The 24,466-nt window shown below is 39.5% G+C and overlaps 2 protein-coding genes across 2 annotated transcripts; both read left to right on the top strand.

Annotated features, from left to right (window-relative positions):
- The first annotated feature begins 1,376 nt into the window (after positions 1–1,376).
- LOC144637127 (uncharacterized) lies at positions 1,377–22,424 on the top strand. Its single transcript, XM_078496275.1, has 11 exons — positions 1,377–1,854; positions 3,301–3,483; positions 4,560–4,646; positions 4,974–6,853; positions 9,473–9,585; positions 10,581–10,800; positions 11,478–11,719; positions 12,356–12,519; positions 13,011–13,191; positions 20,887–21,014; positions 21,757–22,424. The coding sequence occupies exons 1-11, from the start codon at positions 1,828–1,830 to the stop codon at positions 22,180–22,182; spliced, it is 3,651 nt and encodes a 1,216-aa protein (XP_078352401.1). The 5' UTR covers positions 1,377–1,827; the 3' UTR covers positions 22,183–22,424.
- On the top strand, positions 14,764–17,590 carry LOC144636060 (melatonin receptor type 1B-B-like). The gene is made up of 2 exons (XM_078495202.1): positions 14,764–16,410; positions 17,372–17,590. Exons 1-2 carry the CDS (start codon positions 15,559–15,561, stop codon positions 17,564–17,566), a joined length of 1,047 nt encoding a protein of 348 aa, XP_078351328.1. The 5' UTR covers positions 14,764–15,558; the 3' UTR covers positions 17,567–17,590.
- Positions 22,425–24,466: the final 2,042 nt, after the last annotated feature.

Raw genomic sequence — 24,466 nt, 5'->3', positions numbered from 1 at the left:
ATGTTTTGGCTGCGTGGAATAACAAGCGAAAAATTTTTCATGGTTAAAATTTAACAACCAAAAAATAGGAAATGATCTCAGAATCATTGGAGTTATTTTTAATCAGTATAATTCGCAAGCCTTACTTTTGCCAGACTGGTCACCGTTATCACCGTTTGTTGTTTTGATGTCCAGCAAACTTCAAAGGAGCAATCCAAATGCAAATAGCTATTGTCAGTTTGTGCACGGTCAAGACCAAAACAATGAACAATGAACTTTGTCAAGCTAAGTATAACTAGGGTAACTTATATCCGTAGGGGCTTACAAGAGGAGTAAAAGCTGTTTAGCTGACAAGAAACAATTCTGAGAAGTTTTGATCTGCACTCTCATTGCAAACTTATTCATTTCCTTTTTCCTTTTGAAGTACAGTGTTTGTGAGAACGTTGGTGAGTTGAAATAAAAAGGTTGGATGGAAGGGGTGGGGGGGGGAGAGAGAGCTTATATCCAAGAGGACTTATAACGGGAATATTTTCATCGTTAGCAGAAAGATTGGCCTATGACCTTGAGGTCTTAAAAGCGAGGGGGCTTACAACCGGATTTTTTCGCCCGGTATTCGTTCTTTCGCGGCTGTCAGTTGGTCAAAAGAACTGGCATTGACCGTGATTATTATTTCACTATACGTGCACTGTCCATCATTGGCAGGTTTATCTGGCAAACTAAACGACCCTACGAAGCAAAAAAGGTAAAGTTCGTGTTCGAGTCTAGTGGTTCATACGGCGGACCCTGCTCCGTTTTCTGTAGCATGAAGCGACTAGGAGTATTTTTATCCCCCCCCCCCCCCTATAGATGGAATGCTAATATATCGCAGGGTTTCTCGCCACCTCCCGCGGCTAAAGGTGGTTGGATGGTTTTCAGTCTTTTGTAATATCAGATAAAGAGCAAGTCAACTACATTAAGCTCATTCCTACGACCGACCCTTAAAATCCGGTTTCTGTAGCATGAAGCGACTTGCAGTATTTCTATTCCCCCCTTCCTTATAGATAAAATGCTAGTCCATCGCAGGGTTACTCGCCCTTCAGTCTTTTGTAACATCAGATAAAGAGCATGTTTGTCAACTACATTAAGCCGAGATCGTAAATTCTCTTTTTCTTTGGCCATCGTAGGTTAACTAGAAAAAAAAAAACATGAAAACTGCGGTGATAAACATTACAAACAAATGCATTGTTGAAAACAATTTAACCTTTTTACTTGACGTTTGTATGCTTCTACATACATCTTCAGAAGTGACCATTGAGATGGAAGTAGCAACTAGATTTAAATTCGAAGAGCAATAAGACTGACAGAAAACGAAAAAAATTTGCATATAACAAAATGCAAACTAATAAAGTCAAGTAATATGAAAAGGTACAATCTTTCCAACAATGCGTTTGTTCGTAAATAACCACAGTTTGCGTGATATTTCTATTAACTGCTTGTTTCAGCAGGTACGTGCACCTTTGAAAATGGTTTATAGCTTTAAAAAGTAGAAAGTGCTTTCTGATGGTTTAAAATATCATTTCGTCTTCAGTGTTCTAATTGCTTCAAATGCAAACACTGCATATATAAAGGCGAACAAAACACTAGCATGAATTACTGCCATTGCTTATTTATGATTAACAACAATGGTCATTCTTCTTTTCTTTTTAGTCCAGTCCAGTCCAGTGTTCCAAAAAGTTGAAATTGCATCATGCGGTCTTTCCCAGAAACACTGCTGTCACAAAGGTCACAAAGACGTGGTAAACATTGCCCAACAAACAAAATTTTCCCATCGAAAGTGAAAGTAAAAGGGTGCTCGTATTTCTTGGATCGATGGCTTCACCGTTTGATGCAAGAGAGGTAAGAATACAATATTGTAGTACTTTCAAATCCATCAGTTGAAACGCACAACGATGCTGTTTTATGATCAACGACATCAACAGACCCACGTTTACAGTTTACAGCCGTATATTTATATATTTCAACCTCTTTCCGCCTGTTTCATGCGTCGCCTTTGTGCGAGAAAAGAGAAGAAAATACACTTCATTTCTGTCGTGAAGATCCCACAGTTCCTCAGTTAAAAGGTACGCTTCGATCAAACGACAGCGAACAGCGAAGCGTATTATAGCAGATTGTTTTTATTCAAGTCAAGATCATAAACAACAGTTTTGCAGTTTCTACTGATAGTTGAATTTACGAGGTCAGCAAAGCTTGAATAACTTAGCTGTGTTTATTCCCAGTGAATGAACAAGAATTAGATTGGCATAAACCGGAAGTTGTGTAGATTCATATTTTTGCATGTATTGAAAGTGAAACTAGTGTGCGTGTCGTTTTCAAAACAAAACGCTCGTGTTGAATTTTAAATGAGGCTTTAATGACCTTTAATCAATGAATATTTTTGTACGTGCCAGCTAATCTTTTCATCTATTTCACCGCGCTTCAATGAATCAAACACATGGGAAACATATTTATTCCTTTTCTGTCTCTGCGCTTCCGTGAGAATTCTCAACAGTTCTCAAGTTCACCAACACCATCAATTGCTTTCCTCTCTGGAAAAACAAGCCGAGACCCGAACCAGGGGTAGCTCCGATATTCTTTGGTTTACAATAGTCAGGCGACGCAGGCGAAAATATCATAGAACACTCATTGCGCTGAGCTTGTGTATATTTTTCATGGGTGGGCTGGCAAGATTCATTATAGACAAAACCAAAACATGTTGACCCCCTTCCAAACAGAAGAAAACAGTGAGGAGGACATCGTTCTTGTGCACCACTTTTGTATTGACATTAATACTGTAATACACACGATCATAATTATTGAATAGAGGTGTTAACAAGAAAACAGATAGCCCACCTCTTTGTCTGCAACATTTGAAGGTGACCCCCCCCTCAGAACATCCTGGATTTTTCATGCCCCCCCCCCTCAATTCTTGCCAGACCACCCCCTGGCATATGAATGTTCCCTAATTACAAATTGGTTAGTACATGATATGAATGAAAGTGTTAAAATGTGAAAAGGATATTGTTCTCGGAGTGGTTTTGGCTCTTAGCGGCTTTTTCCCTTCCTCCTGCTTTCTGCAACGGAGAGAGTAAGACCCCAGGGTGGGGACTCCATTATGAAATAGACGAGGAAGCTTGTCGGAAAAAACATTACAGCCTAACCAAGACCAAAAACCGTAATTACACACCTAAAAGAGAGGCCATGAGCATCTCTCGGGGCATCTCTGACCCTTTCATATAAGATTCCCCCACGTATACGCACGTAGAAAAGATTTGAATGGTTTTGTTTTAACGGTGTTTTGCGCAGGACGCTATCGTCGAGGCACAACGTGCTCTTGCTGTTCATTATCAAGACAGATACCCCTGCAGCAGTAGGGTTGAAAGAGGCCTGAGAGAAATACTGCATCAAAGATTTGGTGGATCACAGCGTAATTTCACTGACAACTTTCTGCGGCCAACTATTACGTTACTGGAGAGGCTGAAAGAAGAGGTTAATTACTTTTGTATTTTTACAATAATATTGGTAAAACGTTTGGATAACACAAAAGAGGCCCTGTAAGGGTTTAAAGAAATAAGGGACTACTCAAAAAATTATTTAAGGGATTAGGGATACATGTTCAAATAATTATAGTTGGGATGAGGAAAAACAACTCAATTTTGGGGACAATGAAGACAAAAAAATAGGGGTAACAGCTGTGATCATTTTAGGGATAAGGAATAGCTGCTCTGAAAATTATCGGGATAAGGGATAACGTAAACCTCCCCCCTCCCAACCTAGCAGGGCCTCGCAAATTCAAAGGCATGTATAGCAAGAGCGATACCTTTACTGCCTGGGCCTATGAACTACCATGTAAGGTAAGGTGCACTCCAGGGGCCCTTACTGCATCAATGTGGACCGGCTATTAACAACTCCCATGGCTGCTTATTAAAAGATAAGTGCACCACTGGAGACCCTGCATTTCGTTACCAATCAAACTGTTGTCTTAAATTGTCCCTGATTCACATGTTACGTGGTGTTACCCCATCATACTTACAAATACAACAGTCATGTCTCTCTCTTTTATTTTTTGATTTTGCTAGTCCTACGTCCTGAAAAAAACTAGTACGTTATGTTTTCAGATGACTATATTGTTGAAAAACTAAGCTATTCCGTAGCTGTAAAAGACAATAAATAACTTTGACCCTCGTGTTAACAATATTAAAAACCCTTTCGACGATCGGTAGACGATAAGTCGACAAACATTACATCGTTATGTACCTTATTTCGCGAAAATGGAACGGGCATATTTCGCGGGACTTAATTTTCGCGATTTGGCCAAAAATACGTAATTAACATAAAAAATACAATAGAAAACGTTTGAAATAATTTTTCGCGGGTCTTTAATTTCGCGATTTTTTGAACATCGCGAAAATCGCGAAAATTAAGTCCCGCGAAAATCAGTAACAATAAGGTATTATACTCAATTTTTACTTGCGTGGCTATTTTCTCCATTGTCCGTTGTAAGGCTAAATACCTCTCCTTAAATTTCCTTAAACACTGTCTTCACTTCATTTGTATTATTGTAGGGTTTTCCTTTAGTGAAAGATGGAAAAATTATTGTTCACCTGTTTGCTCCATCAAACCACCTGGAAGCTGGAGAAATGTTCTATCAGGTGACTTTTCTTATATACTTTATGCAAAACTTGTTGTTCACTGATGCTCTTTGGTTTTGCGATTTTCTGTTCCTTAGGCGCCAAAAAAGGTCCGTAATAATACACCATAAAAGAAGCAAGGATGGTTGAGATTAAGGAAGATAATAAGGCGGATAACGAACTAGAAAATAATGGAAAGTTTTCTTTAAAAAATGCACCATCTATGAAAACTAGGCGAAATTCACATGACACCCCCAACACCCATAAATTATCTCGTGTAGCTACAAAAAGGTATTCTTAATCACTACACATATTAAACTGCATGTACAACCGTCTTATTTGGCTTAGGTTGGCCACTCAACACCAGGGACGTTAGCACTGAAGTTCACCAAGTATCAAGGTAACTCAATTGTGCTGCAACCATCTACCATCGAGGAAAGAGAATACCATTTAGCATTCACCCAGCAATACATTAGACAACTACGAGACGAGGCCAGTAGATTTGGTAATCAGTTAATGCAGATTTTGCTGGTATCCATAGCAACTGGCCTGGAAGAATGTGCCACTGAAAAGGTAGAGGTAGACAGGATAATGCCTCACTCGTATCAAAATAACACAAGGAATTCATTCGTCATGGAAACAGTCAAAGACCAATTGCCTAACGAAATAAGTCCACCAAATCATCCCATCGTGGGCCACCAACCTGAAGAGCACTCTCTTAGTACAAGAGGAAGAAATCCAGCATATCCACCTATTATGCAAGCAGTAAAAGAAAAAACCGTTACCCCATCTGGCCATCAACCTGTAGAGCACACCTTAGCGCCTGATCCTGCGTGTCCGCCTGTTAATCAAGCAACCAGAGAAGATCCACACTCACCAGTCACTAGCCACCAACACTCGTCTGGAACAAGCTGCAGCAATCCAGCGTATCCTCCTATTCATCAAGCAGTTAAAGATGAAATAACTCCGCCAGACTCTAGCCATCAATCGGAAGACCACTTGAGCTCTTCAGTTGTAAGTGAAAGCAATGTAGGCTGTCCTCCTTTTTATGAAGCAGTTGAAGATAAAACAACACTAGACAAAGGGCAAAAATCTGAAGATCACTCTTCAAATACTAGTGGAAGCAATCCAACCTATCCTCCTATCCATCAGGCGGTTCAAGATGATACAACTCCGCCAGACACTGGTCAACAAACTGACGAACACTCTTCTAGTTCAAGTGGAAGCAATCCAGCCTACCCTCCTATTCACCAAGCAGTCAAAGATAGCACAATGGCGCCAGACACTGGCCAACAACCCGAAAATTGCTTTTTAAGTCCAAGTGAAAGCAATCCAGCCTATCCTCCTATTCAGCAAGCAGTTAAAGATAATACAACCCCGCTAGACACTGGCCAACAACCTGATGAACAAACATTGGGTGCTAGTGGAAGAAATCCAGCCTATCTTCCAATTCACCAAGCTGTCAAAGATGATTCATGTGTTCCACATACTGGCCAACAATTTGAAGATCACTCTTCAGATACAGGTGGAAGCAATCCAGCGTATCCTCCTATTCACCAAGCAGTCAAGGATAATACAACTCTGCCAGACACTGGCCAACAACCTGAAGATTCCTCTTCAAGTTCAAGTGGAAGCAATCCAGCGTATCCTCCTGTTCATCAAGCAGTTAAAGATAATACAACTGTGCCAGACACTGGCCAACAACCTGATGAACAATCATTGAGTGCTTGTGGAAGCAATCCAGCCTATCCTCCAATTCACCAAGCAGTCAAAGAGGATGCAAATGCGCCAGACACTGGCCACCAACCTAAAGTACATCCTTCAAGTGACAGCTATCCAGCCTATCCTTCTATACATCAAGCAGTCAGAGAAGCTCCAACTACACCAGTCACTGGCCAACAACATTCTTCAAGCACAAGCGACATTAATCCACCATGTCCTGTTCATCAAGTAGTAAGCGACGATAGAACTATACGACCCACTGACTATAGCTACCAATCTGAACATCACTCTTCTAGTTCAAGTAGAAGCAATCCCGGACCAGCATATCCCCCTATTCATCAGGCAGTTAAAACTGATATACCAGAGCCAGCCACTTGTACACAAACAGTGGAGCCATCTTCAGGTGCAAGCAGAAGCACTCCTCAATATTCTCCGTACAATAATCCAACACCCGCATTGGCAGGTGGGGATCCTTTTACGTTTCTTGAAGATAATGAGCAATGCCTGTTTTAAAAAAATACGGCTATGCTACAAGTTATTTGTATAATTTAGTGATATTGGTCAGACCAAACTAAAGAAGACGAATTTTACTTTCTCCTGTTTCGTAGCCAGTAAACTATTTTAAAAAGTTTTTTTAAAATAAACAATTACCTACCACTGGCAAGAATGCAACATTGTGCCAAAATCTGGTCGCGGACATGATATATCCGTTTCGATAAGGGAACAATTTTGTGGTGAGAGCGAAACACAAGAAAGCCTGTTACGTTAGTTTCGAGGGATACTCTTGGATATACCACCGTTTTACATGTACCAGTGTTCATTGTGTCACGTGACACCTTAAGGCTAAATGCGAAAGAGAAAGTTTACTGATTGTCTTTTTTTTTTCGTTGTAAAGCTTAAAGCGATTCAACGCGAGTTTAAGGTATGTGCCCTGGAAAATAAAATACTTTTACAAAGGCTGAGTTATTTTCGTTTCTTTTGTGAAACATAATAACGGAACACAGATGTGCCAAGAGATTTTCTGTATAGGCTCCCTTTGGAGTGTACTGGTTTAATTATATTGTTATCTTATTGTCTTGGCAGAATATCATGATCTTTTACTTGTTTAAGGGTGCTTGAGTTAACTTGGCCCTTTCCTAACTACATCTTAGAATTTTCGAATTGTTCTGGTTGTGATATGTTGCAATGATTTTTTTTTTATTTTTTGCAACACTTTGTGAGATTCTATTAAGGTTCAATAAAGTAACGAGTCAGTGTACAGTATAAGTAATAATATAATAATAAAGATTTCTCAAACATCAAATACATGCTGTGTTGTTAGATTACAATGTCGTTAATATCAAACTCAGTGGCGAATCCAGACCCTCAAGTAAGTGGGGGTTCTGATCATACAGACCTTGCAATAAGAGGGGGGCCGCTCTTGAAAATAATTTTTCTCGGCCCTTCGGGATTCAGTTTGGCCTTAAAATCCTGAGGTGAGGGTCCGCACCCTCCCTCCCCACGGGCCCCTCCCCTAAATCCGCCATTGAAACTAACTTGTGACTTGCATGGGGCTTGGAAGCTAACTCGCCAAACATCTTCATGGTTACTTGAAAAGAAGATTTGTATGGGGAGGCTCTGCTCTGAGGCCCAAATCCTTACCCTTATATATACCTTTTTTGAAAGAAAAGGTACCCCTTTCACATACCCACAGAAGGGATACTGCATTTCTTTTCGTAATTTTTAACTTGAATGACCCCTTAAGGACGTTCGCGCTAATTGTTTATGCGCATCCCTACTGCGCACGTAATTCATGTCGCAACGCCGTGCCACGCCATACTTTGAGCGCGCGCGCTGAGTAAAATTTCTAAGAACTTATAGGGTGAGTTGCCGTTCCACTAACTTCGCTTGTAATTTGCTCTCTTAAATGGTCGGTGACCCCTACTTTTTTCTTAATGGACTACTTTTGTTAATTGATATCTACGTTTTGTGAGAAAATAAAAAAAATCTATCGAGTGGAAGTTTGATTTTTTTGTCACACTGACGGTTTAAATTCCACTTTTTTAAGCTTTCCTTTTTGCCGTACGACAGTTTCAAATTCGTTTTTCCAGGGTTAAATTTTACAAAAAGATGGCAAAACTAAGAATTATTTACGCAACAGACGCACTTCTACAAAATGTGATTAAGATCGTTAGCCTCCGTTTACTTATCTTCGATATTTTTAACCACAAACCCTGCAAACCATGCTGAATTACCGTGCGCCAATTTTTCAAAATTAGGGTAGTTTTCCACACACTTTTCTCTGAAACGAAGTCGGTGACCCAACTTTTTTTTGCATTTCTGACACAAGTAACTCATTATCTGACCGCAGCAAAAAAATTAAAGAAATCTATCGAGTAGAAAAATTTTGGCGCGAACGTCCTTAAAATACAGTATGGATACAGTACTTCGATTAATCGACCGTTCGGTGGGTTTGTTCGAGATATTTTGAAAGGCCCTTCATTCACATAAGCAGAATGGTCAGAGACTAGCAAATGGAAATAGCAAATAGAAAGCTTGTGTAGTTGTCAATGCAATGTTTCACAATGATGGGGCTTGGAATATCCGAGAGCAGTTCAACTGCCGAAGAGCTGCCGGGGGATTTGAAACTCTTCTGAAAAAATTTTCATTACCATATGCATAGAACAAACTAAAAACATAAAAAGATTAGATGGTGGTTTGCGTGACCCGGGTGCGTGACTCACTGTTCTGAAAATTTATGGTAACTGCATCTCAAAAGGGCGAGCGAAATACAATGGAAGTCAGAGTAAATATGTATGGGCATATCAAATAGAATATCGTTTATAACGAGCATACACAGATTCAACGGATTCTTCAATTTTCGAAAACCTGAATTGGACTGACGCAGTGCATGACTTCCGGTTTGCAAGTGACGTGACTATTCAACGTCCACAAGTGTTTGTTAAATATTAAAAGAGTCCTTTCCTTTCTGGGAAGAGAAGGAAGCGACTCGTCGATTCAGAGTTTGCGACATTCGTTCGTTATCATCACTGACGTTTTCCATTAGTTACTCTATGTTTTTGCATTTATCGCACAGACAGTGCAGATACAGATAGCCTGCTGTAGCTGATACATACTTGATCGATACAACAAGCGGAAGTTTGGAAAAATTTGCATGACGTTGCATTTGGCGAAATCATGAAGGCGCTAGCTATCCTGATCTTTTTCTTGCAGTTTAAGCCCGTAGTACTGGAGCACGGTAAGCGTACAGTTATGTATTAGACTCTTTAATTCTTAGAGTGGTAAACATCTGCTAGATTGCACGATTAGCCAGCAGATAACGATGACGGAATATTTAATGAGTTATATTTACACACGTTTTTTGGTCTTATTTATTACCAAATATAACTGATCATCAGAGCCAGACATTACGAAAAGAAATGTATCACAACCCGCTACAAGAATTGCGATTTTAAGCTTTAAGGGGTTATTTGCATCAAGGTTTTACTACCGATCTAGAATAAAGGTTCCTCAATATGGAAGTATATTGGCGAGTTCGTTTAATCTGATCCGAAGGTCGTGAGACTGACAAATCGAGGGTGGGGGGAAGGGAGCAAAATTTTCTTTACAGAGCAAGCAGCACAGGGTAGGGAGGGATGGCAACGTACTATCGAGTTGACAACACTCTTTCGAAACTTTCTCCTCAAAACTTACTTTAATATATGTGTTTCTACTCGCGTGTAGTAATTAGAATTGTAAATTCAGTGGTATTGAATGATACATAATACCTGCGGCTCTTTGACAACCCGATTGAGAAAAGTTTCCAAAATTGTGGACAAGTCACGTAAAACAATCCTGGAACAAAGAGATAGACTGTAGTTGAGCTGTTTTTTAAAATCACAATAGCAGTGTAACACAACACTTCACACAATCACGCCTAACAGATTACACGTCACGTCACGCCACGCTAGACCACTCATTTCATCGGAAAATCAGGGTTAATTTAAGTGAAAATACTGACCCTAGTATTGCGATCGGTAAAGGAAATTTATGAAATGAAATATTTTTAAGCCGATCTGTTTTTTATAACCTAAATTTTCGGTGACTTTACTATTCACCTTCATCAGAGTCAAGTAGAAGTTCGTTCGTGCTAACTATGGTGCTCGCGCTACCAATCCACGCGCTTGTGGCGTTTTTTTTTTTTAATTCTAAATCAAAGGGACATAGCTGTTAATTTCTTGTGTCCTTTTTTAGGAAGTTTCTGGCAGGTTACAGATTTTCACTTTGACAAGACCTACCAGTCCCCCACGGACCCAGACAAGATCTGTAACTCTCAGACCCCTAACAGCCAGAAGCCAAGTCAATCTGGCAAATGGGGTAACTATTTGTGTGATTCGCCCTGGCGCCTCATTAACTCGTCTGTTTTCGCCATGAAGGACATTGAGCCCAATCCTGATTTCGTTATTTGGACAGGGTAAGACATTCAAATTCCTTACGAATCCTATAAAACAAAGATCCCCGTTACCAAACAATGTAGCACAATAGGAAGCAACAGGAGGGATTGGTTTATCTTACTACACGATATTGTAAAGGGGAAAAGGAAAAACTATCGCATGTCGCATATCCAAAACCGGATGTTCTTTTGATGGGAAGTCTGCAATGTTGCAGTGCAATGTTCCAATATGAAGTCAAACACCCGCTCTTATTCTCCAGTATATGTTTTGTTTTATGGAAATGCTGTACATTAGTTCATAATGCAAAAGATATGTGTGTACTGCAACACGAGTACGTAAGGCCAAAAAGGGAAATACCCATAGATTTTCTTTTGCAATGATGATTCCGCTGCCTCTTAAAGAGATTAAGCCAGTAGGACCAATTTCGACCCCTTGTCTCGCATTCATACTCGACTCAGGGACTTACGACTTTAGTCAAAACGGACCGGAATCCGTCCCTCCAGGTCACATCCACGCAAGACGCAAAGAAAAATTAAATAATATTCTTTGAGCGAAATTCTCCACTCTTTCACCACCCGCCTTCCACTCCTGCCTTCATTTTCTTTTTTATGATGCCAGTGAAACGACTGTGACACGACTTACGAAAGTATTTGTGTTTTAATATTTGAAATGTTCATTTTATTTCCCTTCTTTATAGCGATGACATGCCTCACGTACCAAACAGTGAACTAAGCACAGAGGAAGTAATAGAAACTGTGAAGAACATGACGGAGCTGCTCAGCACAGTCTTCCCAACCACGAAGGTTTATCCAGCCCTCGGTAACCATGACTACCACCCCAAACACCTGATGCCACCAAAGCCAAATGATATTTACAATGCGGTGGGAGATTTATGGAGTCGGTGGCTTCCACAAGACGCTGTCGATACTTTTAAGAAAGGTAAGGACACTTTGGTTTATATTACGAAAACTAACTATAGGAAACATGCATGTCAACTTCTTTTATTAATGCGAACAACACATGCAGATTTGTTTGTACTTTTCCTTTATTTCCTTCTTAAATTTAGGTCTTTTGACCAACCGACCGATCGAATGACTAACCGACTGAACGACCGAACGATCGAACGAACGAATGACCAACCGACCGAAGACTGCTTGACTGACTGACTGACTTATTCACGGATTGATTAATTGATTGATTAAATCGATTGTTTGATTGCTCGCTTACTTGCTTAATTGATTGCTTGTTTGATTGATTGCCTGCTTGATTGATTATTTGATTGATTGATTGATTGTTTGATTGTTTGATTGATTGATTGATTGATTGATTGATTGATCGATTGTTTTCGATCGTTCGATCACACCAATGCCTCAACGTACATATTTAAATATTTCTAGTTAAATGTGTTTTCATGGATAAATGTTTCTTTATAAATAGTGCTTGCTCTTATCATACCATAATCCCTGCACAATGTTTCTCGCTTTTAGTTTTCTCTCTAAGATTTCCAGTTTTTATTTATTTTATTTTTTAATAATTAAAGCAATCGTTTCAGACTAACAATTTTCTTTCCTCCAGGTGGATTTTACACGGTTCTTATTAAACCTGGCTTACGCCTTGTCAGTCTCAACACGGTCTACTACTACACAAACGATAAACTAACAGCAAATATTGCTGATCCTGCGGGGCAATTTGCTTGGTTAGACGATATACTGACGAATGCAAGTCGCACTAACGAAAAGGTATGCTCAATAACAATCCTGATGGTAAGTTTCGATGTTTTCAAAGCACTAAATATATAAGATATTACAACATTTGTGCTAGAAGGCGGGCGAGTTGGCTTTTTTTCTACACAGCGCTGCCGAAACCTACTGACAACAAACTGATTGAATTCAGCAAGCGGCAGGATTTGGTAAAAGAACCTGCAGATTTCAAATCCAGAATCTTAAACATCACATGGCCACTCAGCCTTCCTTCGCAACGTTCCATAACAAGAGTATAATAATAAGTTTGAACTGCCATTCAATCTAGAACATGACACTTATTGTAACAAACAAGCCTTAAAAGGGAATGAAGCGATACTTAAAAGGACGACACGAAAAGAATGTAAAAAGGGAGGTTTCGAAACCCCGTTTGATAACAGCCCCTTTTCTCACCACCACCCTATCCCCCCCCCCCCCCCCGACTTATTAGTTGTAATAGGCTCCTGGTTGTATCTGCTATTCTTTTTCAGGTCTACATTATTGGTCACGTGCCGCCCGGAGCCTTTGAAAGAGCTCCCGGAAAGAAGTGGTTTTACCCTCAGTTTAACAAGGACTACATTGCTGCAATACTGAAACATGCTGACGTCATCACTGGCCATTTCTTGGCCCATCAACACTGTGACAGCTTTAAAATTTTCTACGATAGCAAAGGTAAAAAGTGAAAACATTATTGCATGACTTAGACGCCTTAAAAGGCTGACAGGGCCAATAACTGAGATCAGCCAATCAGAATACGTTATTACCGGTCCAATATTTCTAAGTATTGAACTGGGCGAACGTTCTGACATTGTACGTTCGTGATATTGTTAAAAACAAACTTGCAAAAAAAAATTGATTCTATGGATCTAAATGACAAAACCATAACTTCATTGCAGCCAAATGTGTCTCCTGGGCGTTGTAATTTAAAGTTACAAGCAAATTAAACAAGATTAACTTTAAAAACTTTTCAGCCCAACATGCAATATTTCAAAAACCCATATCGCAGTCTGTTTCAATCTTCGTCGCTTTTGGCCATCCGTACCTTCTTTTGTATTTGGTGTGTTTTAAAAATGTTCCTTCACTGTTTTAAGAGATTATTTGTATATTTCAACGAATTTGATGTTCATTTCCCATGCCTTAATTTAGCTAAAATCCGTGACACAGTCCCTTTAAGCATGCTTTCTGTCTTTTTTTTTAATTATTTCGAAAGAAATAACTCATAAAATTGATTTAAAAATCTCATATTGACTACAAGATTGCTTATCACCACAGAAGGAGAATTTCGGCCCTCCATGGACCTTGCTGCGCTCCATTCAACATTCGTGCACGCAATCAATAAGGTATATTTACAAAATGTGCCAACTCCAAGTTGATAATAAACCATCACTTTTCACTTCTCTGTACGAAATTGTGTCGGATTTGGGACCTTCCCGTCAAGAATTGTTTGTTGTTTTTTGAGCTCATTTAATGTAGTAGTCGTAATTCAGTTATAAATGCAATTTCCGATACATTTTTCGTGTTAAAATTTGTGTTTTACAAAGCATAGTTGACTGTAACTGTTTGCTTTTGACGAACAAATGCTCTTCATATGATTTTAGCCAGCATTTGTGGCGACGAACAAAATTGCAAACACATCCATCGCACACCATTTTCTATGCATGGTAAAGCGCCAGCGCTGTTAACCGACAGCAAACAAGCTGAGAATTTAATAACAAGATATCTTTGTTTATTAAAGTGTAAGAGGATTTCTCGCTGGGTGTTTAATTTGCTCAAACGTTTCATTAAAACCGTTCGTGCGATTTGTGAAAAACCAATAGTATCTCTTAATTCTGACCAAAATATCGCAAAAGCAATTGTTTATAATGGAACAAAGCTTAAAAGAGTTTTACAGGAGAACCACCAAATAGCCTTACAAAAGGTCGTTTTCAGTGAAATTTACTTTTGCTTGGGTGTATAAAGGAGTTGCTGCTTTAAATAACCAATAAAAATGAATGGATTAAATGAAATCTTTGACAAGCGAAAAATATCCCGTTAAATAAACATGTAAGGCAAATACATTGATTTAAATTTGTCGGCTTGGGGATTTTTTGAATTGGATGTCAGTCTCTTCAAGTCGTATTTAATTATTTGCATTTTTATTTATTTTTTTCGGGTTTTTTTTTCGTGTGTTTTTTTTTTAAGGAAACTGAGCTTCGCACATGCTTGTACGGTTCGACAGACGGCACTCAAGGCGACGCTAAAAAACAAACGTGTGACTATACAGGTGAATTCGAAAAGTCGGTGAATGAATTTAATGAAATACAACAAAAGCCCCTCAAACTTCGTAATTACATTCAGCTGAATTTGTCGTGTCGTTTTTGAACTGTTGGCGGAGTTTTATTTAATGTATTGTATCGTTCTTTATTTTTCACAAGGAAAAGTTCGCTTATACTATTTAAATAGTTTGCATGTTCGATTCGACACTCCCGCCACGGTAAACACGATTTGTTTCTCTTCTGAACAGGTGTTAAATATGAGGTGGACAGTTGACGGTATATATTAAAAGAATACTACAAAAGCTAGTTAAATTTCGGAGCAAGAAGGGGCCTACATGCCGCTTTGAACTCATTATCGCACCCACTGCTTTTATTTAAACTTTATTAAGAGAGTAATTATTACGTCCTATGTGGAACAGGATCCGTGCTTGCATTAGAAGCGAACAAATTAACGTGCATCCTGTCTGATAATAGGACGGCCTTCGTAGTGTTTTACATCAAAGATCCGAGAAGGTTCTGAATGTTCTCAGGTTTTCCTTTAGAACCGTTAACTTCAGTTTTGTTTACGACAAGGAAGTGCGAAGAAGAGGCAAATCTTTTTCTTTGTATGTTATTGTGTTCTACAAAACTGCACACAGTCACCGGTTACTGTGATGGAAACAAAAGCGAGGAATCTTATAGGTTCGCGGTTTGGAGACAAACCAGGATATCAAAAATAAACGTTTCCATGAAATTGCATTTAATCGTCTTCACTTCTATTTCGATCACTGTTCATGTTTGAATCATGAACAACATTGACCCTGGAGACGCCAGCGTCGATGTACTGGCTTTGCTGCAAGAACAACTCGAAGCTCGAAGCAAACCAATTGTTGTGATCGAGTCCACAGTGCTTTTGACCATTGATGTGGCCGCGCTGGTGGGAAATGCCATCTTGTGCTTCATCGTATACCGCAACCCCAGGCTACGTACCTCTACCACAATGCTGATTGTCGCGTTAGCGTTTACAGACCTTTTAACCGCTGCGACCGTCATGCCGCTGACTGTGGACGCCGCCATGAACAGCAAGAGGCGCTTCGGTGACACCGTCTGCAAAGCCCATGCTTTCGCAATGGCCGTTCTGGCACAAGTGTCGATCTATCTCATGGCTTTGACGGCCTTCAATCGGTACCTGTGTGTCAAGAAGCGAAACCTTTACAGGAAGATCTTCACGAAGAAGAATACTTTGCTCCTGATCGCCGGCGTTTGGTTCGTGGCGCTGATCATCAACGGTCTCCCAAATCTGCTGTCTCTGGATGACTTCTTCTTCTGCCCGGGGTACTTGCTTTGCTGGAGGCGAATGATGAGACCCGCCGCCATCTATACGTTCAACGCTTGGCTCTACGGCTCCTTCGTCTTCTCGTACGCCGTGATCGTGGTCTGTTACTGGAAGGTATCCCGCGCCGTGGAACAGCATAACGCAACCGTTGCCCCGACTCTGAACCAAGCGAACCAAAGCGCTCAGGCACGCAGCCACACTGAAGAAGTGTCCGTGGCTAAGGCGGTGGCAACCATCGTCTTTGCTTTCACCGTCTGCTGGATCCCGTCAGAAGTGATGGACACCATGGATAAAATCAATCCACTTCTTCTGCCTCGCCAGGTAAGAAAATTTCATGCATTGATTTGCTCATCGCGAAAAAGAAATAATGTAAATTTATTTCTTCTCATCAAACAAGCGCATCCTCACGTTTTTAAGCTAAGAAAGCAAGAGAAGGATTAACTAAGCTTATAAAAGTAGACCAAAACAAATTTTAATATCGGAGCTTTAGAGAGACCGAAACTTGATGTTCTTTTGGTAATTCCTCCTGCGATTATGTAGCACTGTTTAACTTTTAACAACTATACTATTTACAAAATAAATTATCAGTCAATCGGGCTACTTGTATTTTTGATAAACAAAGTAAGTTTTGTGTTTTTCCACGATCGATATGTTGTTTAATATTCCTTTCTAGGATAACGGAGACGAATTTTGTTTGTCGCGATCTAAATGCGGTGTTTAAATTAGGCGTTCATCACCTGTTTAGCAAAATTGTACAGACGATTAACTAATTTCGAAATTGCAAATCGTCACTTAACGCAATACGGAATTAGTACTTAATTGTATATACAAATACTTTTGTTTTAGCTTGCTGTATTCACATGTCTGTTATAATGCTAATTACAGTAATAAGAAAATTATCGTCTTGGATGTTATGCTATTCCTTTTTTGTTTACACGAAAAACTGACGATGGCGCAGGACCTTTGCTGTAACAGCCCGATAGAACTCGGCGCAAGTCTGACCCTTACACCAAAAAAGAAGAATATAACATTTTAGGAATTCCCTCTGGAAAGACATTTTGTGGATCAAAAACTCTGAATCAAATTAATTTTATTGTTTGAGTATTTTATATTCAAAAGCAGCTGTTTTGTTTCAATTGCATGCATATGGCTTATAAATTTTAAATTTGCATTAAGTCAGCGATATTATACGATGAGTCGCTCAACTCCACGTTTGCGACTTTTCTATTATCAAACTTCGATTTGATTACAACCTTAACGTAGCGTTCTCTTTCCGTTTTAGGTTTTCATCTTCGCCACTTGCCTGTGGTTCCTAAGCAGTGCCATCAACCCCGTCATTTATGGCGTCATGAATAATAACTTCCGAGCTGAGTACAAGAAGATGTTCACCCTCGTTATTAGCTCTGTGGCGCCCTCATCTGATGCCTCACTCCCTGACGACCAAGCAATGTCCGACCGCGGTAATCAGTCAGCATGAGGGCAAAGAAATCTAAGAAGTGGTTTTGAATTGGCGAAGAATGAAGTATCTTCGTTATCGTTGCGTTTCTGTTCTGTTCCTGAAACTGCTGTTTCGTGACGTTTAAAGGGACACTGTCAACAGTCAGCAACTTCAAAAACTCAAGAGCCTAAAGACATATGCAAACTACGAATAGTTGTCCTATTTTTTAAAAATATCACATGTAAGTCTACTGAAGCGATAAATAGGTGATATTATTGTGATGCCTTCAGGAACTTCAGAGCTCAACTTGAAAAAGTCTGGCTGATTTTTTCAAGTTTTGTCTCTGTGGACTGGAAAAGCATCTGAAAATTATTATGGCTCCCTTCTTCCTTCAACAACAATTTACCTCATACCTCCATCTTGATGTATTAGGTGCATTTCATGTACGAGAAGACCTTTTTGCCGATTTTAGTACTTTTTACCGGAGAGCATTAGAATCCCCATGACAGTGTCCCTTTAAATGCAAACTTTGATGCTTTTGAATTTTTTTCCAATCTGAATCTCAATTAAACCTTGAAAAAAAAAAAGAATTTATTGGACGAAATTATGTCAACCGAAGAGAAGCCGACAAAATTAAGTACTGCATTGGCCCGTGGTCTGAATTGATAAAAGTTTCACATCTCGTGTAATAAACGCATTCTGTCAAAGTTACAATGTATAAATTTAATTTCTAAACAATTGAAGTAAGCGATTCGTTAATAAATGTCAGTTTATAAAGCAACTAAAACTTAAACATCATAGTTTCAAGTGATCTGCTCCATCGCATTCTGCACTATCCTCTGAGTCTCTGTGTTAGTTTTTTCTTGAATGCTTGGAATTTTTTCCTTTTTTAAATTACTAATGTTTACGCTCCAAACAACGTATTAAATGAATTCAATATTGTAATAATTTAGAATTATATTACCCATATCTTCACGCTTATTACAGCGTAAATAAACAGTCTTACTTACGAGTTGCATTGTTCTTTTTACCCTTTCTTTTCCCTCTTTTTAAGAAAATATCACGCGTAACCCTGGCTCATCGTATTGGCTTACCTAGTATACGTGATGAGCTAAAGCAGTTATTATCGCCCGAATTTAAGCGCTGCAATAATAAAATAAACTGAAAATCTTTAGGAGTATCATGCAAATAGTTAAGCATATCGACAAGTCGCAGACACAAGATTATTGCTTGCTTCAGTTTGCTTAGGCCTTAAAGACAGTTATTGTAGTTCACTGTAGTTTTCGCGCTTTCACATTTGAACGTTTTTTCAGGACTGTTTTAAAGCTCGATCAGTGCATTGAAGTTCAGTAGACTTTATTTAAGTAGCAAAAATGTCAAGGGATTTATACATTTTTTTTAACAAATAAAATTGCGACTTTACCTCAGTTTAAACGTTTTTAGGGCAAACAGAAAAGTGATTTGTTTAATTGGACCACAAACATCCGAAGGCAACTGTAGCATGAATTTGAAATAAAACTATTTAACATTTAGTTCACAGTTTTGACAATTCCATTTTCTCGGTGACATACTATAACGTAAACGATTTTCAAGTGTTTAGACCAGTTTTGCGTTTTGTCATTAACCCTTTTTTCCGTTTCTTTCGTGTCGCAGATGGGTAAACCGATTAATTTTTATTTCAACCACTTGATGAATGAACATTAATTTTCTTTGAGACGTTTGCCGAAAAAAAAGTTGTTAGTATAATATGAAGCACTGAACCGCTTGAAACCCAAAAGCATTAGACAGGAAATTATTATTACTTTTTGTTCACTTCTGAATAACCATTTTACGCCGTAAAGGGTACTTATGTAATTTAGAAATGAATTTGCGGCATCAAAACGAAGCGATTTCTAAGAGTTTTGTGTCTTATGGTATAGGTGATGTCGTTGATTTTTATCCATGTTACACGGAACAACTTTTGACGCAACATCTACAACTTGCGGCAAATGTATGTTACACAGGACGATTTTTGACGTAACATTGCGTGCGCGGGCAGCTACCTCAGCAAATTGCGCTAAAAGTCGACGGCGAATGTGTTTCACGAATCAACCCCAACAAAATTTGGGCAACAATGTTGCCGGCAATTGAATCGCTTTCAAGTTCCCGCAACATGCGTGCTTCGAAGAAAGGAACACCTGGTCTATGCCATTCGCGCTTATTTTACCCAACTTGGCGCAACTTGCTTCGCCATGTTAATTATCATCACAAACTCAACCCGCGCTCATGGAGTAATAGCTAAACAGCCTCGTTCCGTAATTTTTTTATCGTTATTTTTTTAGCAGTTTTCCTTTGTTTTGTCATTTCGTTCACTATGACTGAACTGCGGATGAGTAGAACATTATACAATTAAAGCGAGGAAAAACTAAATAGGAAGTTAATTACATTTCAATTCGCACATTTCTAATTAAGAATAAGCATGACGTTTATTTTACCCGCGAACGGCAAAAACTCAACTCTTGCCGTCTGTCGTTCGGCGTTCGTACGCGGAAATAGGGAGATTAAGCATGACGTTTATTTTTCCCGCGAACGGCAAAAATTCAAGTTCTGCAGTCTGCCGTTTGGCGTTTGTACGCGGAAATGAGAAGTTTTATGTTTGTCGTGAATGTGGGATTTTTTCACTAATTTTATGAGGGATTGATTTTAGAATTCGATAAAATGGTAAAAAAAATGAAAGACAAGCTCGCGTTTGCCGTTTGCCGCATATCGTCATGCTTAATGTCCCTAATGAGTCTGTGTTTGTCGTGAATGTGGGATTTTTTCCCTATTTTTATGAGGGATTAATTTTATATAGCATGATAAATTTTGCATTAACCGAAAAAACCCGGAACATTTTATTCGAACCTTTATTAATCTCTCTATTGAGTGGCAGGGCTAGACGGGAAAATATTTGACCCAAGGTCAGCCCTGGCACGGCATGCTTTTGTTTTTTGTGGTTTTGCACGCAAAATAGACGCACCATGACCCGCCCCATGCTAAGATCCAAATCTTGCAACACTAACTTTCCACACTAACTGCCATCCATTTTACTTCTTACGGTAGTTTTAGACGTGTGCAATGGAAACTTCAATTTCATTTGACACCCTTTGTTTGTGTTGGAATTTTAATAATGTGTAGTAAATAATAAGATGGTAAATTTTTTAAGCTCGGTAATAAATAGTGAAGAAATTATTCAATATGACACGAGCGTGGGACAAAGAAAAAATCTGAATCCCCGACGGGAATCGAACCCATGGCCTCCCAGATACCGGTTGTCCCACGCTCATGTCAGGTTGAATAATTTCTTCACAATTTTAATAATGTGTCTGCCTTTTCCATAGGAGTCCCACGAAATTCCCTTTTCTTGTGTCCAGCCGTAACACCATGGAAGACTGTACTGCCGACTGTTGGCTACAACAATCCTGGTATCCGACTCTATAAATACGACAGAAACACTACGCATGTCAAGGTAACTGGTGTATGTTTTTCTTTTGAAATCGTTGATCTCGCTGATCCATGATCTAAATAAAGTAAAAGCAGATCTTGAGGGAAAAAAGAGTGATTTTCTGATGGGTAAGTTGACCGACCGACTGACCGACCTACCTACCTACCTACTTACCTACCTACCTACCCACCTACCCGCCTGCCCACCGATTCACCATGCAACTCACCCAACCCACCCGCCCGCCAACCAAACCACTGACCAACCCAAAGACTATCCGAATGACGGAACGAAAGAAAGGCTCAATAAATGGATGGACGGACCGGAGGCATTTGAAGAGATTGAGATTAGTTAAAACTGGCCGTCATAGTCTTCTGTTGGTGTGTTCCCTTTAAATAAACGGCTTAAAAGAAAGCTCCAAATATTCCTTGAAAACTGTGGATGAATTAAAACCAACCCAAAGCGTCCTTTTAAAGATTTTTCTTTCTTAGATGCTTTTAAGCTTGTATACTTTTTTTTTCTTTGAAGCAAAAAGAGCATCTAGTATTTTTGTTTTTCACAATGCTTAAGTAGCCAAGAACAGAGTTGAAAGAAATGATCACCCTCGAATATAATTTTCTTTGTTGATATTTACATAAATTGGCTAATCATTCTAACAAGCTTCTTATGAAATGAACGTAGGCCGTTAAGGATTATTTGTATGTTCCCACTCTGGCTCACAGAGTGAAATCATATCAATCCGGGTTCTGTTCTTGTTTTCTTTCAACAGGATGTTTGGCAATACTTTTTGAACCTGACCCAAGCCAACCTGATGGACAAACCCGAATGGCAAATAGAATACAAAGCCACGGAAGCCTTCAGCATATCAGATGTGAGCCCGCAGTCTCTTCACTCATTGGTGCAGACTTTTAAGCCTCAAGGAAGCGCCAACTTTCGTAAATACTACTTATTCAACTCTGTGAGTGCTGGGGGCGAGCTGTGCGATGAAGATTGCAAAACTGCGCAAATTTGCGGCATCACAAAAATTGATTTTGATCTGTATGATGATTGTGTAAATCCGCCCTCAAACAGGTCTACTGTACCGTCAGAATCAAGTACAATCCCCTCGAATGCACGTTCTGTCAGGTTTAGCCTTATTACTGTTGTTTTTTGGTTGTTTTCTGTCGTTTTGTTCAAACAGGCATTCACTGATTAGTAAAAAAGATAATTGCAGTGATATCGAATTTGCAAACTTAAATAAACAAATTAAAAAATATTCGAGCAAGTAAAATTTAATTTCTAGTATTAAAATGATTACAAGGATGAGAGACCATAAAGAAAGGCTTGGAATTATGCTTGATGTTTTAAATAAAGATTTAAAGTTCGCTTAAAAGTCTTTACTTTAGACAGTGCCAATAAGAATACTGAGATATTTAATATTAAAATGCTGTTGTATCCTTCTCTTTCTTATAATTGTTTTTCATGATTAAGCGCCCCATCTAAATCCCCCCCCCCCCCCCTATGAAGGAAATTAAGTTTGTTATATACACATGAGGTTGGCATTCTCGAAAGACAGTTAAATTTGGTGAAAAGAAGTCAAAGATTGATTTTGAATTGGTTTGAGGATAACAATGGTCGAACCCCCTTTTAAAATACAGACACTAAAGGGACTGGGAAAAGTGACAGCACTATATGAGGTAGCCTGCAAGCAGGCTCATCTTTGGGTCACACGCCACTGATGCGAATGGCGAAGAGCAAGTCTGCAAGCAAAAGTGATCCGGCGTAGAGAGGTCTGGTTCGGAAGCGCCTAAAGTGACTTTCTCGCGCCGCTCGCTTTCGCGGCTTTGCCGATCCCGCACCTGCTTGCAGGCTACATATGGAAGTGTCCGTATAACAAAGGTAGAAGATACATGAATTTTAGTCTCTTCTGAATCAAGTAACCTCTCCGTCGTAGGGCGATGTCCGGATTATAGAGGTGTCCGTAAGGAGATCAAGATTCGACCGTAATTGAGACTAGCAGGGGGTGAGTAGTCTCCGAAAATTTGGGTGGGGGAGGGGGAGTAGACTTTTATTCTTTAAGTTCTCGAAAGGATATGTTACTTTAACGAGCACAATCGGCAAAAGCCAACTTGTTGACACTGGTGGAACTAGAAAAATTCCGAAGATCACCTGAGGACCCCCGAAGATTCCAAAGTTGACCCGAAAACTTTCAAAATTTTCCAAAGGTTACTTAATTTCAGAAGACGTCTCAAAAACTTCCGAGGATATTCAAAGACTTCACAAAGGTTTTCGATGACGTCCCGAATCTTTTAAAAGAGTTCAAACGATCGAGCGAGGACTACCAAATATTCTCAATGATCTCCTGACGACTTCCTCGTATCTTAATTTTACTCGGTCCCATTTGATTACCTATACTGATTATCCACGACTTGCTCACGCCTGGCCTCATATCCCAGTCGGTATTAAGCAATGGTGATCTAATCCAGACGCTTTGGGTTCTAATCTAAGCGACGTCAAGAGATTAACTTTGCCTCGCATTTCCGCATTTCCTTTCAATGGCTAATTCCTAATTCCTGGGTTTATTTTCCAGCACTTTAAATTGCTTCTTTCTCTACTTTCCAGAAGAAGGTAATCAGTGCGGTGAAATCAAGAACAACGTTCCTCGATCAGTTTGTGGAAAATAAGTTTATGACAATGGCAGACTGTAAACTAATGTTTGGATACGTGGCTCTTGTTTTAAATATAAATATAGATTCGACGTCGTGAGAAAGGGGGCAGAGACGAAGAATGAAACGTGGCGTCGAATTGTCAGGGGCGTAGCTAGCCTATAGGCCCGTAGGCCCGGGCCTACAAATTTTTCAACCCACTCGAGCTTGTATTTTGAAAATGTGCGATAGAAAAAATTCAGGCTGAAACTCTTTCAAGATAAATTGAAAGCAATTTGTAACGTATCTTAACATTATACATATCACAAGTACTCTTTCGCGATGAGATCAAGGCTCCAGTGGCGGATCTAGGGGAGGGACCCTCCCCTAGATCCGATTATTTTCGAGAGCGGCCCCTCTTTTTCTAGGGTCTGGATGATCGGGGCACCCATTTTCTGTAGGTCTGGATCCGCCATTTGGCCCATCTAGCAAGTGCAAACTCGGGAGCCTTCTAGACTGGTCAGGTGACAGACAAACGCACAATGGCATGTGCCGTAAAAGACAAGTGCGTTTATTTTGGAATGAGTGAACACTGGCGCAATTCTTTATAATTTAGGTGCTGTGAAATACACATACCACCAGCAGAAAGTAAAGGAGAAAGCTTTCTTCGGGGATTTCCATTAAAGCTGGCTATCGGCAGTCTATCGCCGCCTATAGGGCCTCTTACTGCCGCCTGTTAAGATTCTGCTTATAAGATTTGCATCTAAAGAAATAGTTTGTTTGGGAAACCTGTTCTGTGTTCAATAAAAATAATCATTAACAGCACTTCTTTTGATTCCCGGAATGCAGGAAATC

Source organism: Oculina patagonica, chromosome 13, assembly GCF_052425735.1.
Source record: "Oculina patagonica isolate OP01 chromosome 13, crgOcupat, whole genome shotgun sequence".
Classification (NCBI taxonomy): Eukaryota; Metazoa; Cnidaria; class Anthozoa; order Scleractinia; family Oculinidae; genus Oculina; species Oculina patagonica.
The sequence above is the reverse complement of the archived record's forward strand: the minus strand, read 5'-3'. Positions and strand labels throughout refer to the sequence as shown.

Bases quoted from the DNA above. Each gene is read 5' to 3' on its own strand.
- LOC144637127 (XM_078496275.1), top strand. From the start codon at position 1,828: ATGGCTTCACCGTTTGATGCAAGAGAG. The intron at 1,855-3,300 runs GTAAGAATACAA...TGTTTTGCGCAG, and splicing joins CACCGTTTGATGCAAGAGAG to GACGCTATCGTCGAGGCACA. The intron at 12,520-13,010 runs GTATGCTCAATA...ATTCTTTTTCAG, and splicing joins CAAGTCGCACTAACGAAAAG to GTCTACATTATTGGTCACGT.
- LOC144636060 (XM_078495202.1), top strand. From the start codon at position 15,559: ATGAACAACATTGACCCTGGAGACGCCAGCGTCGATGTACTGGCTTTG. The intron at 16,411-17,371 runs GTAAGAAAATTT...TTTCCGTTTTAG, and splicing joins CACTTCTTCTGCCTCGCCAG to GTTTTCATCTTCGCCACTTG.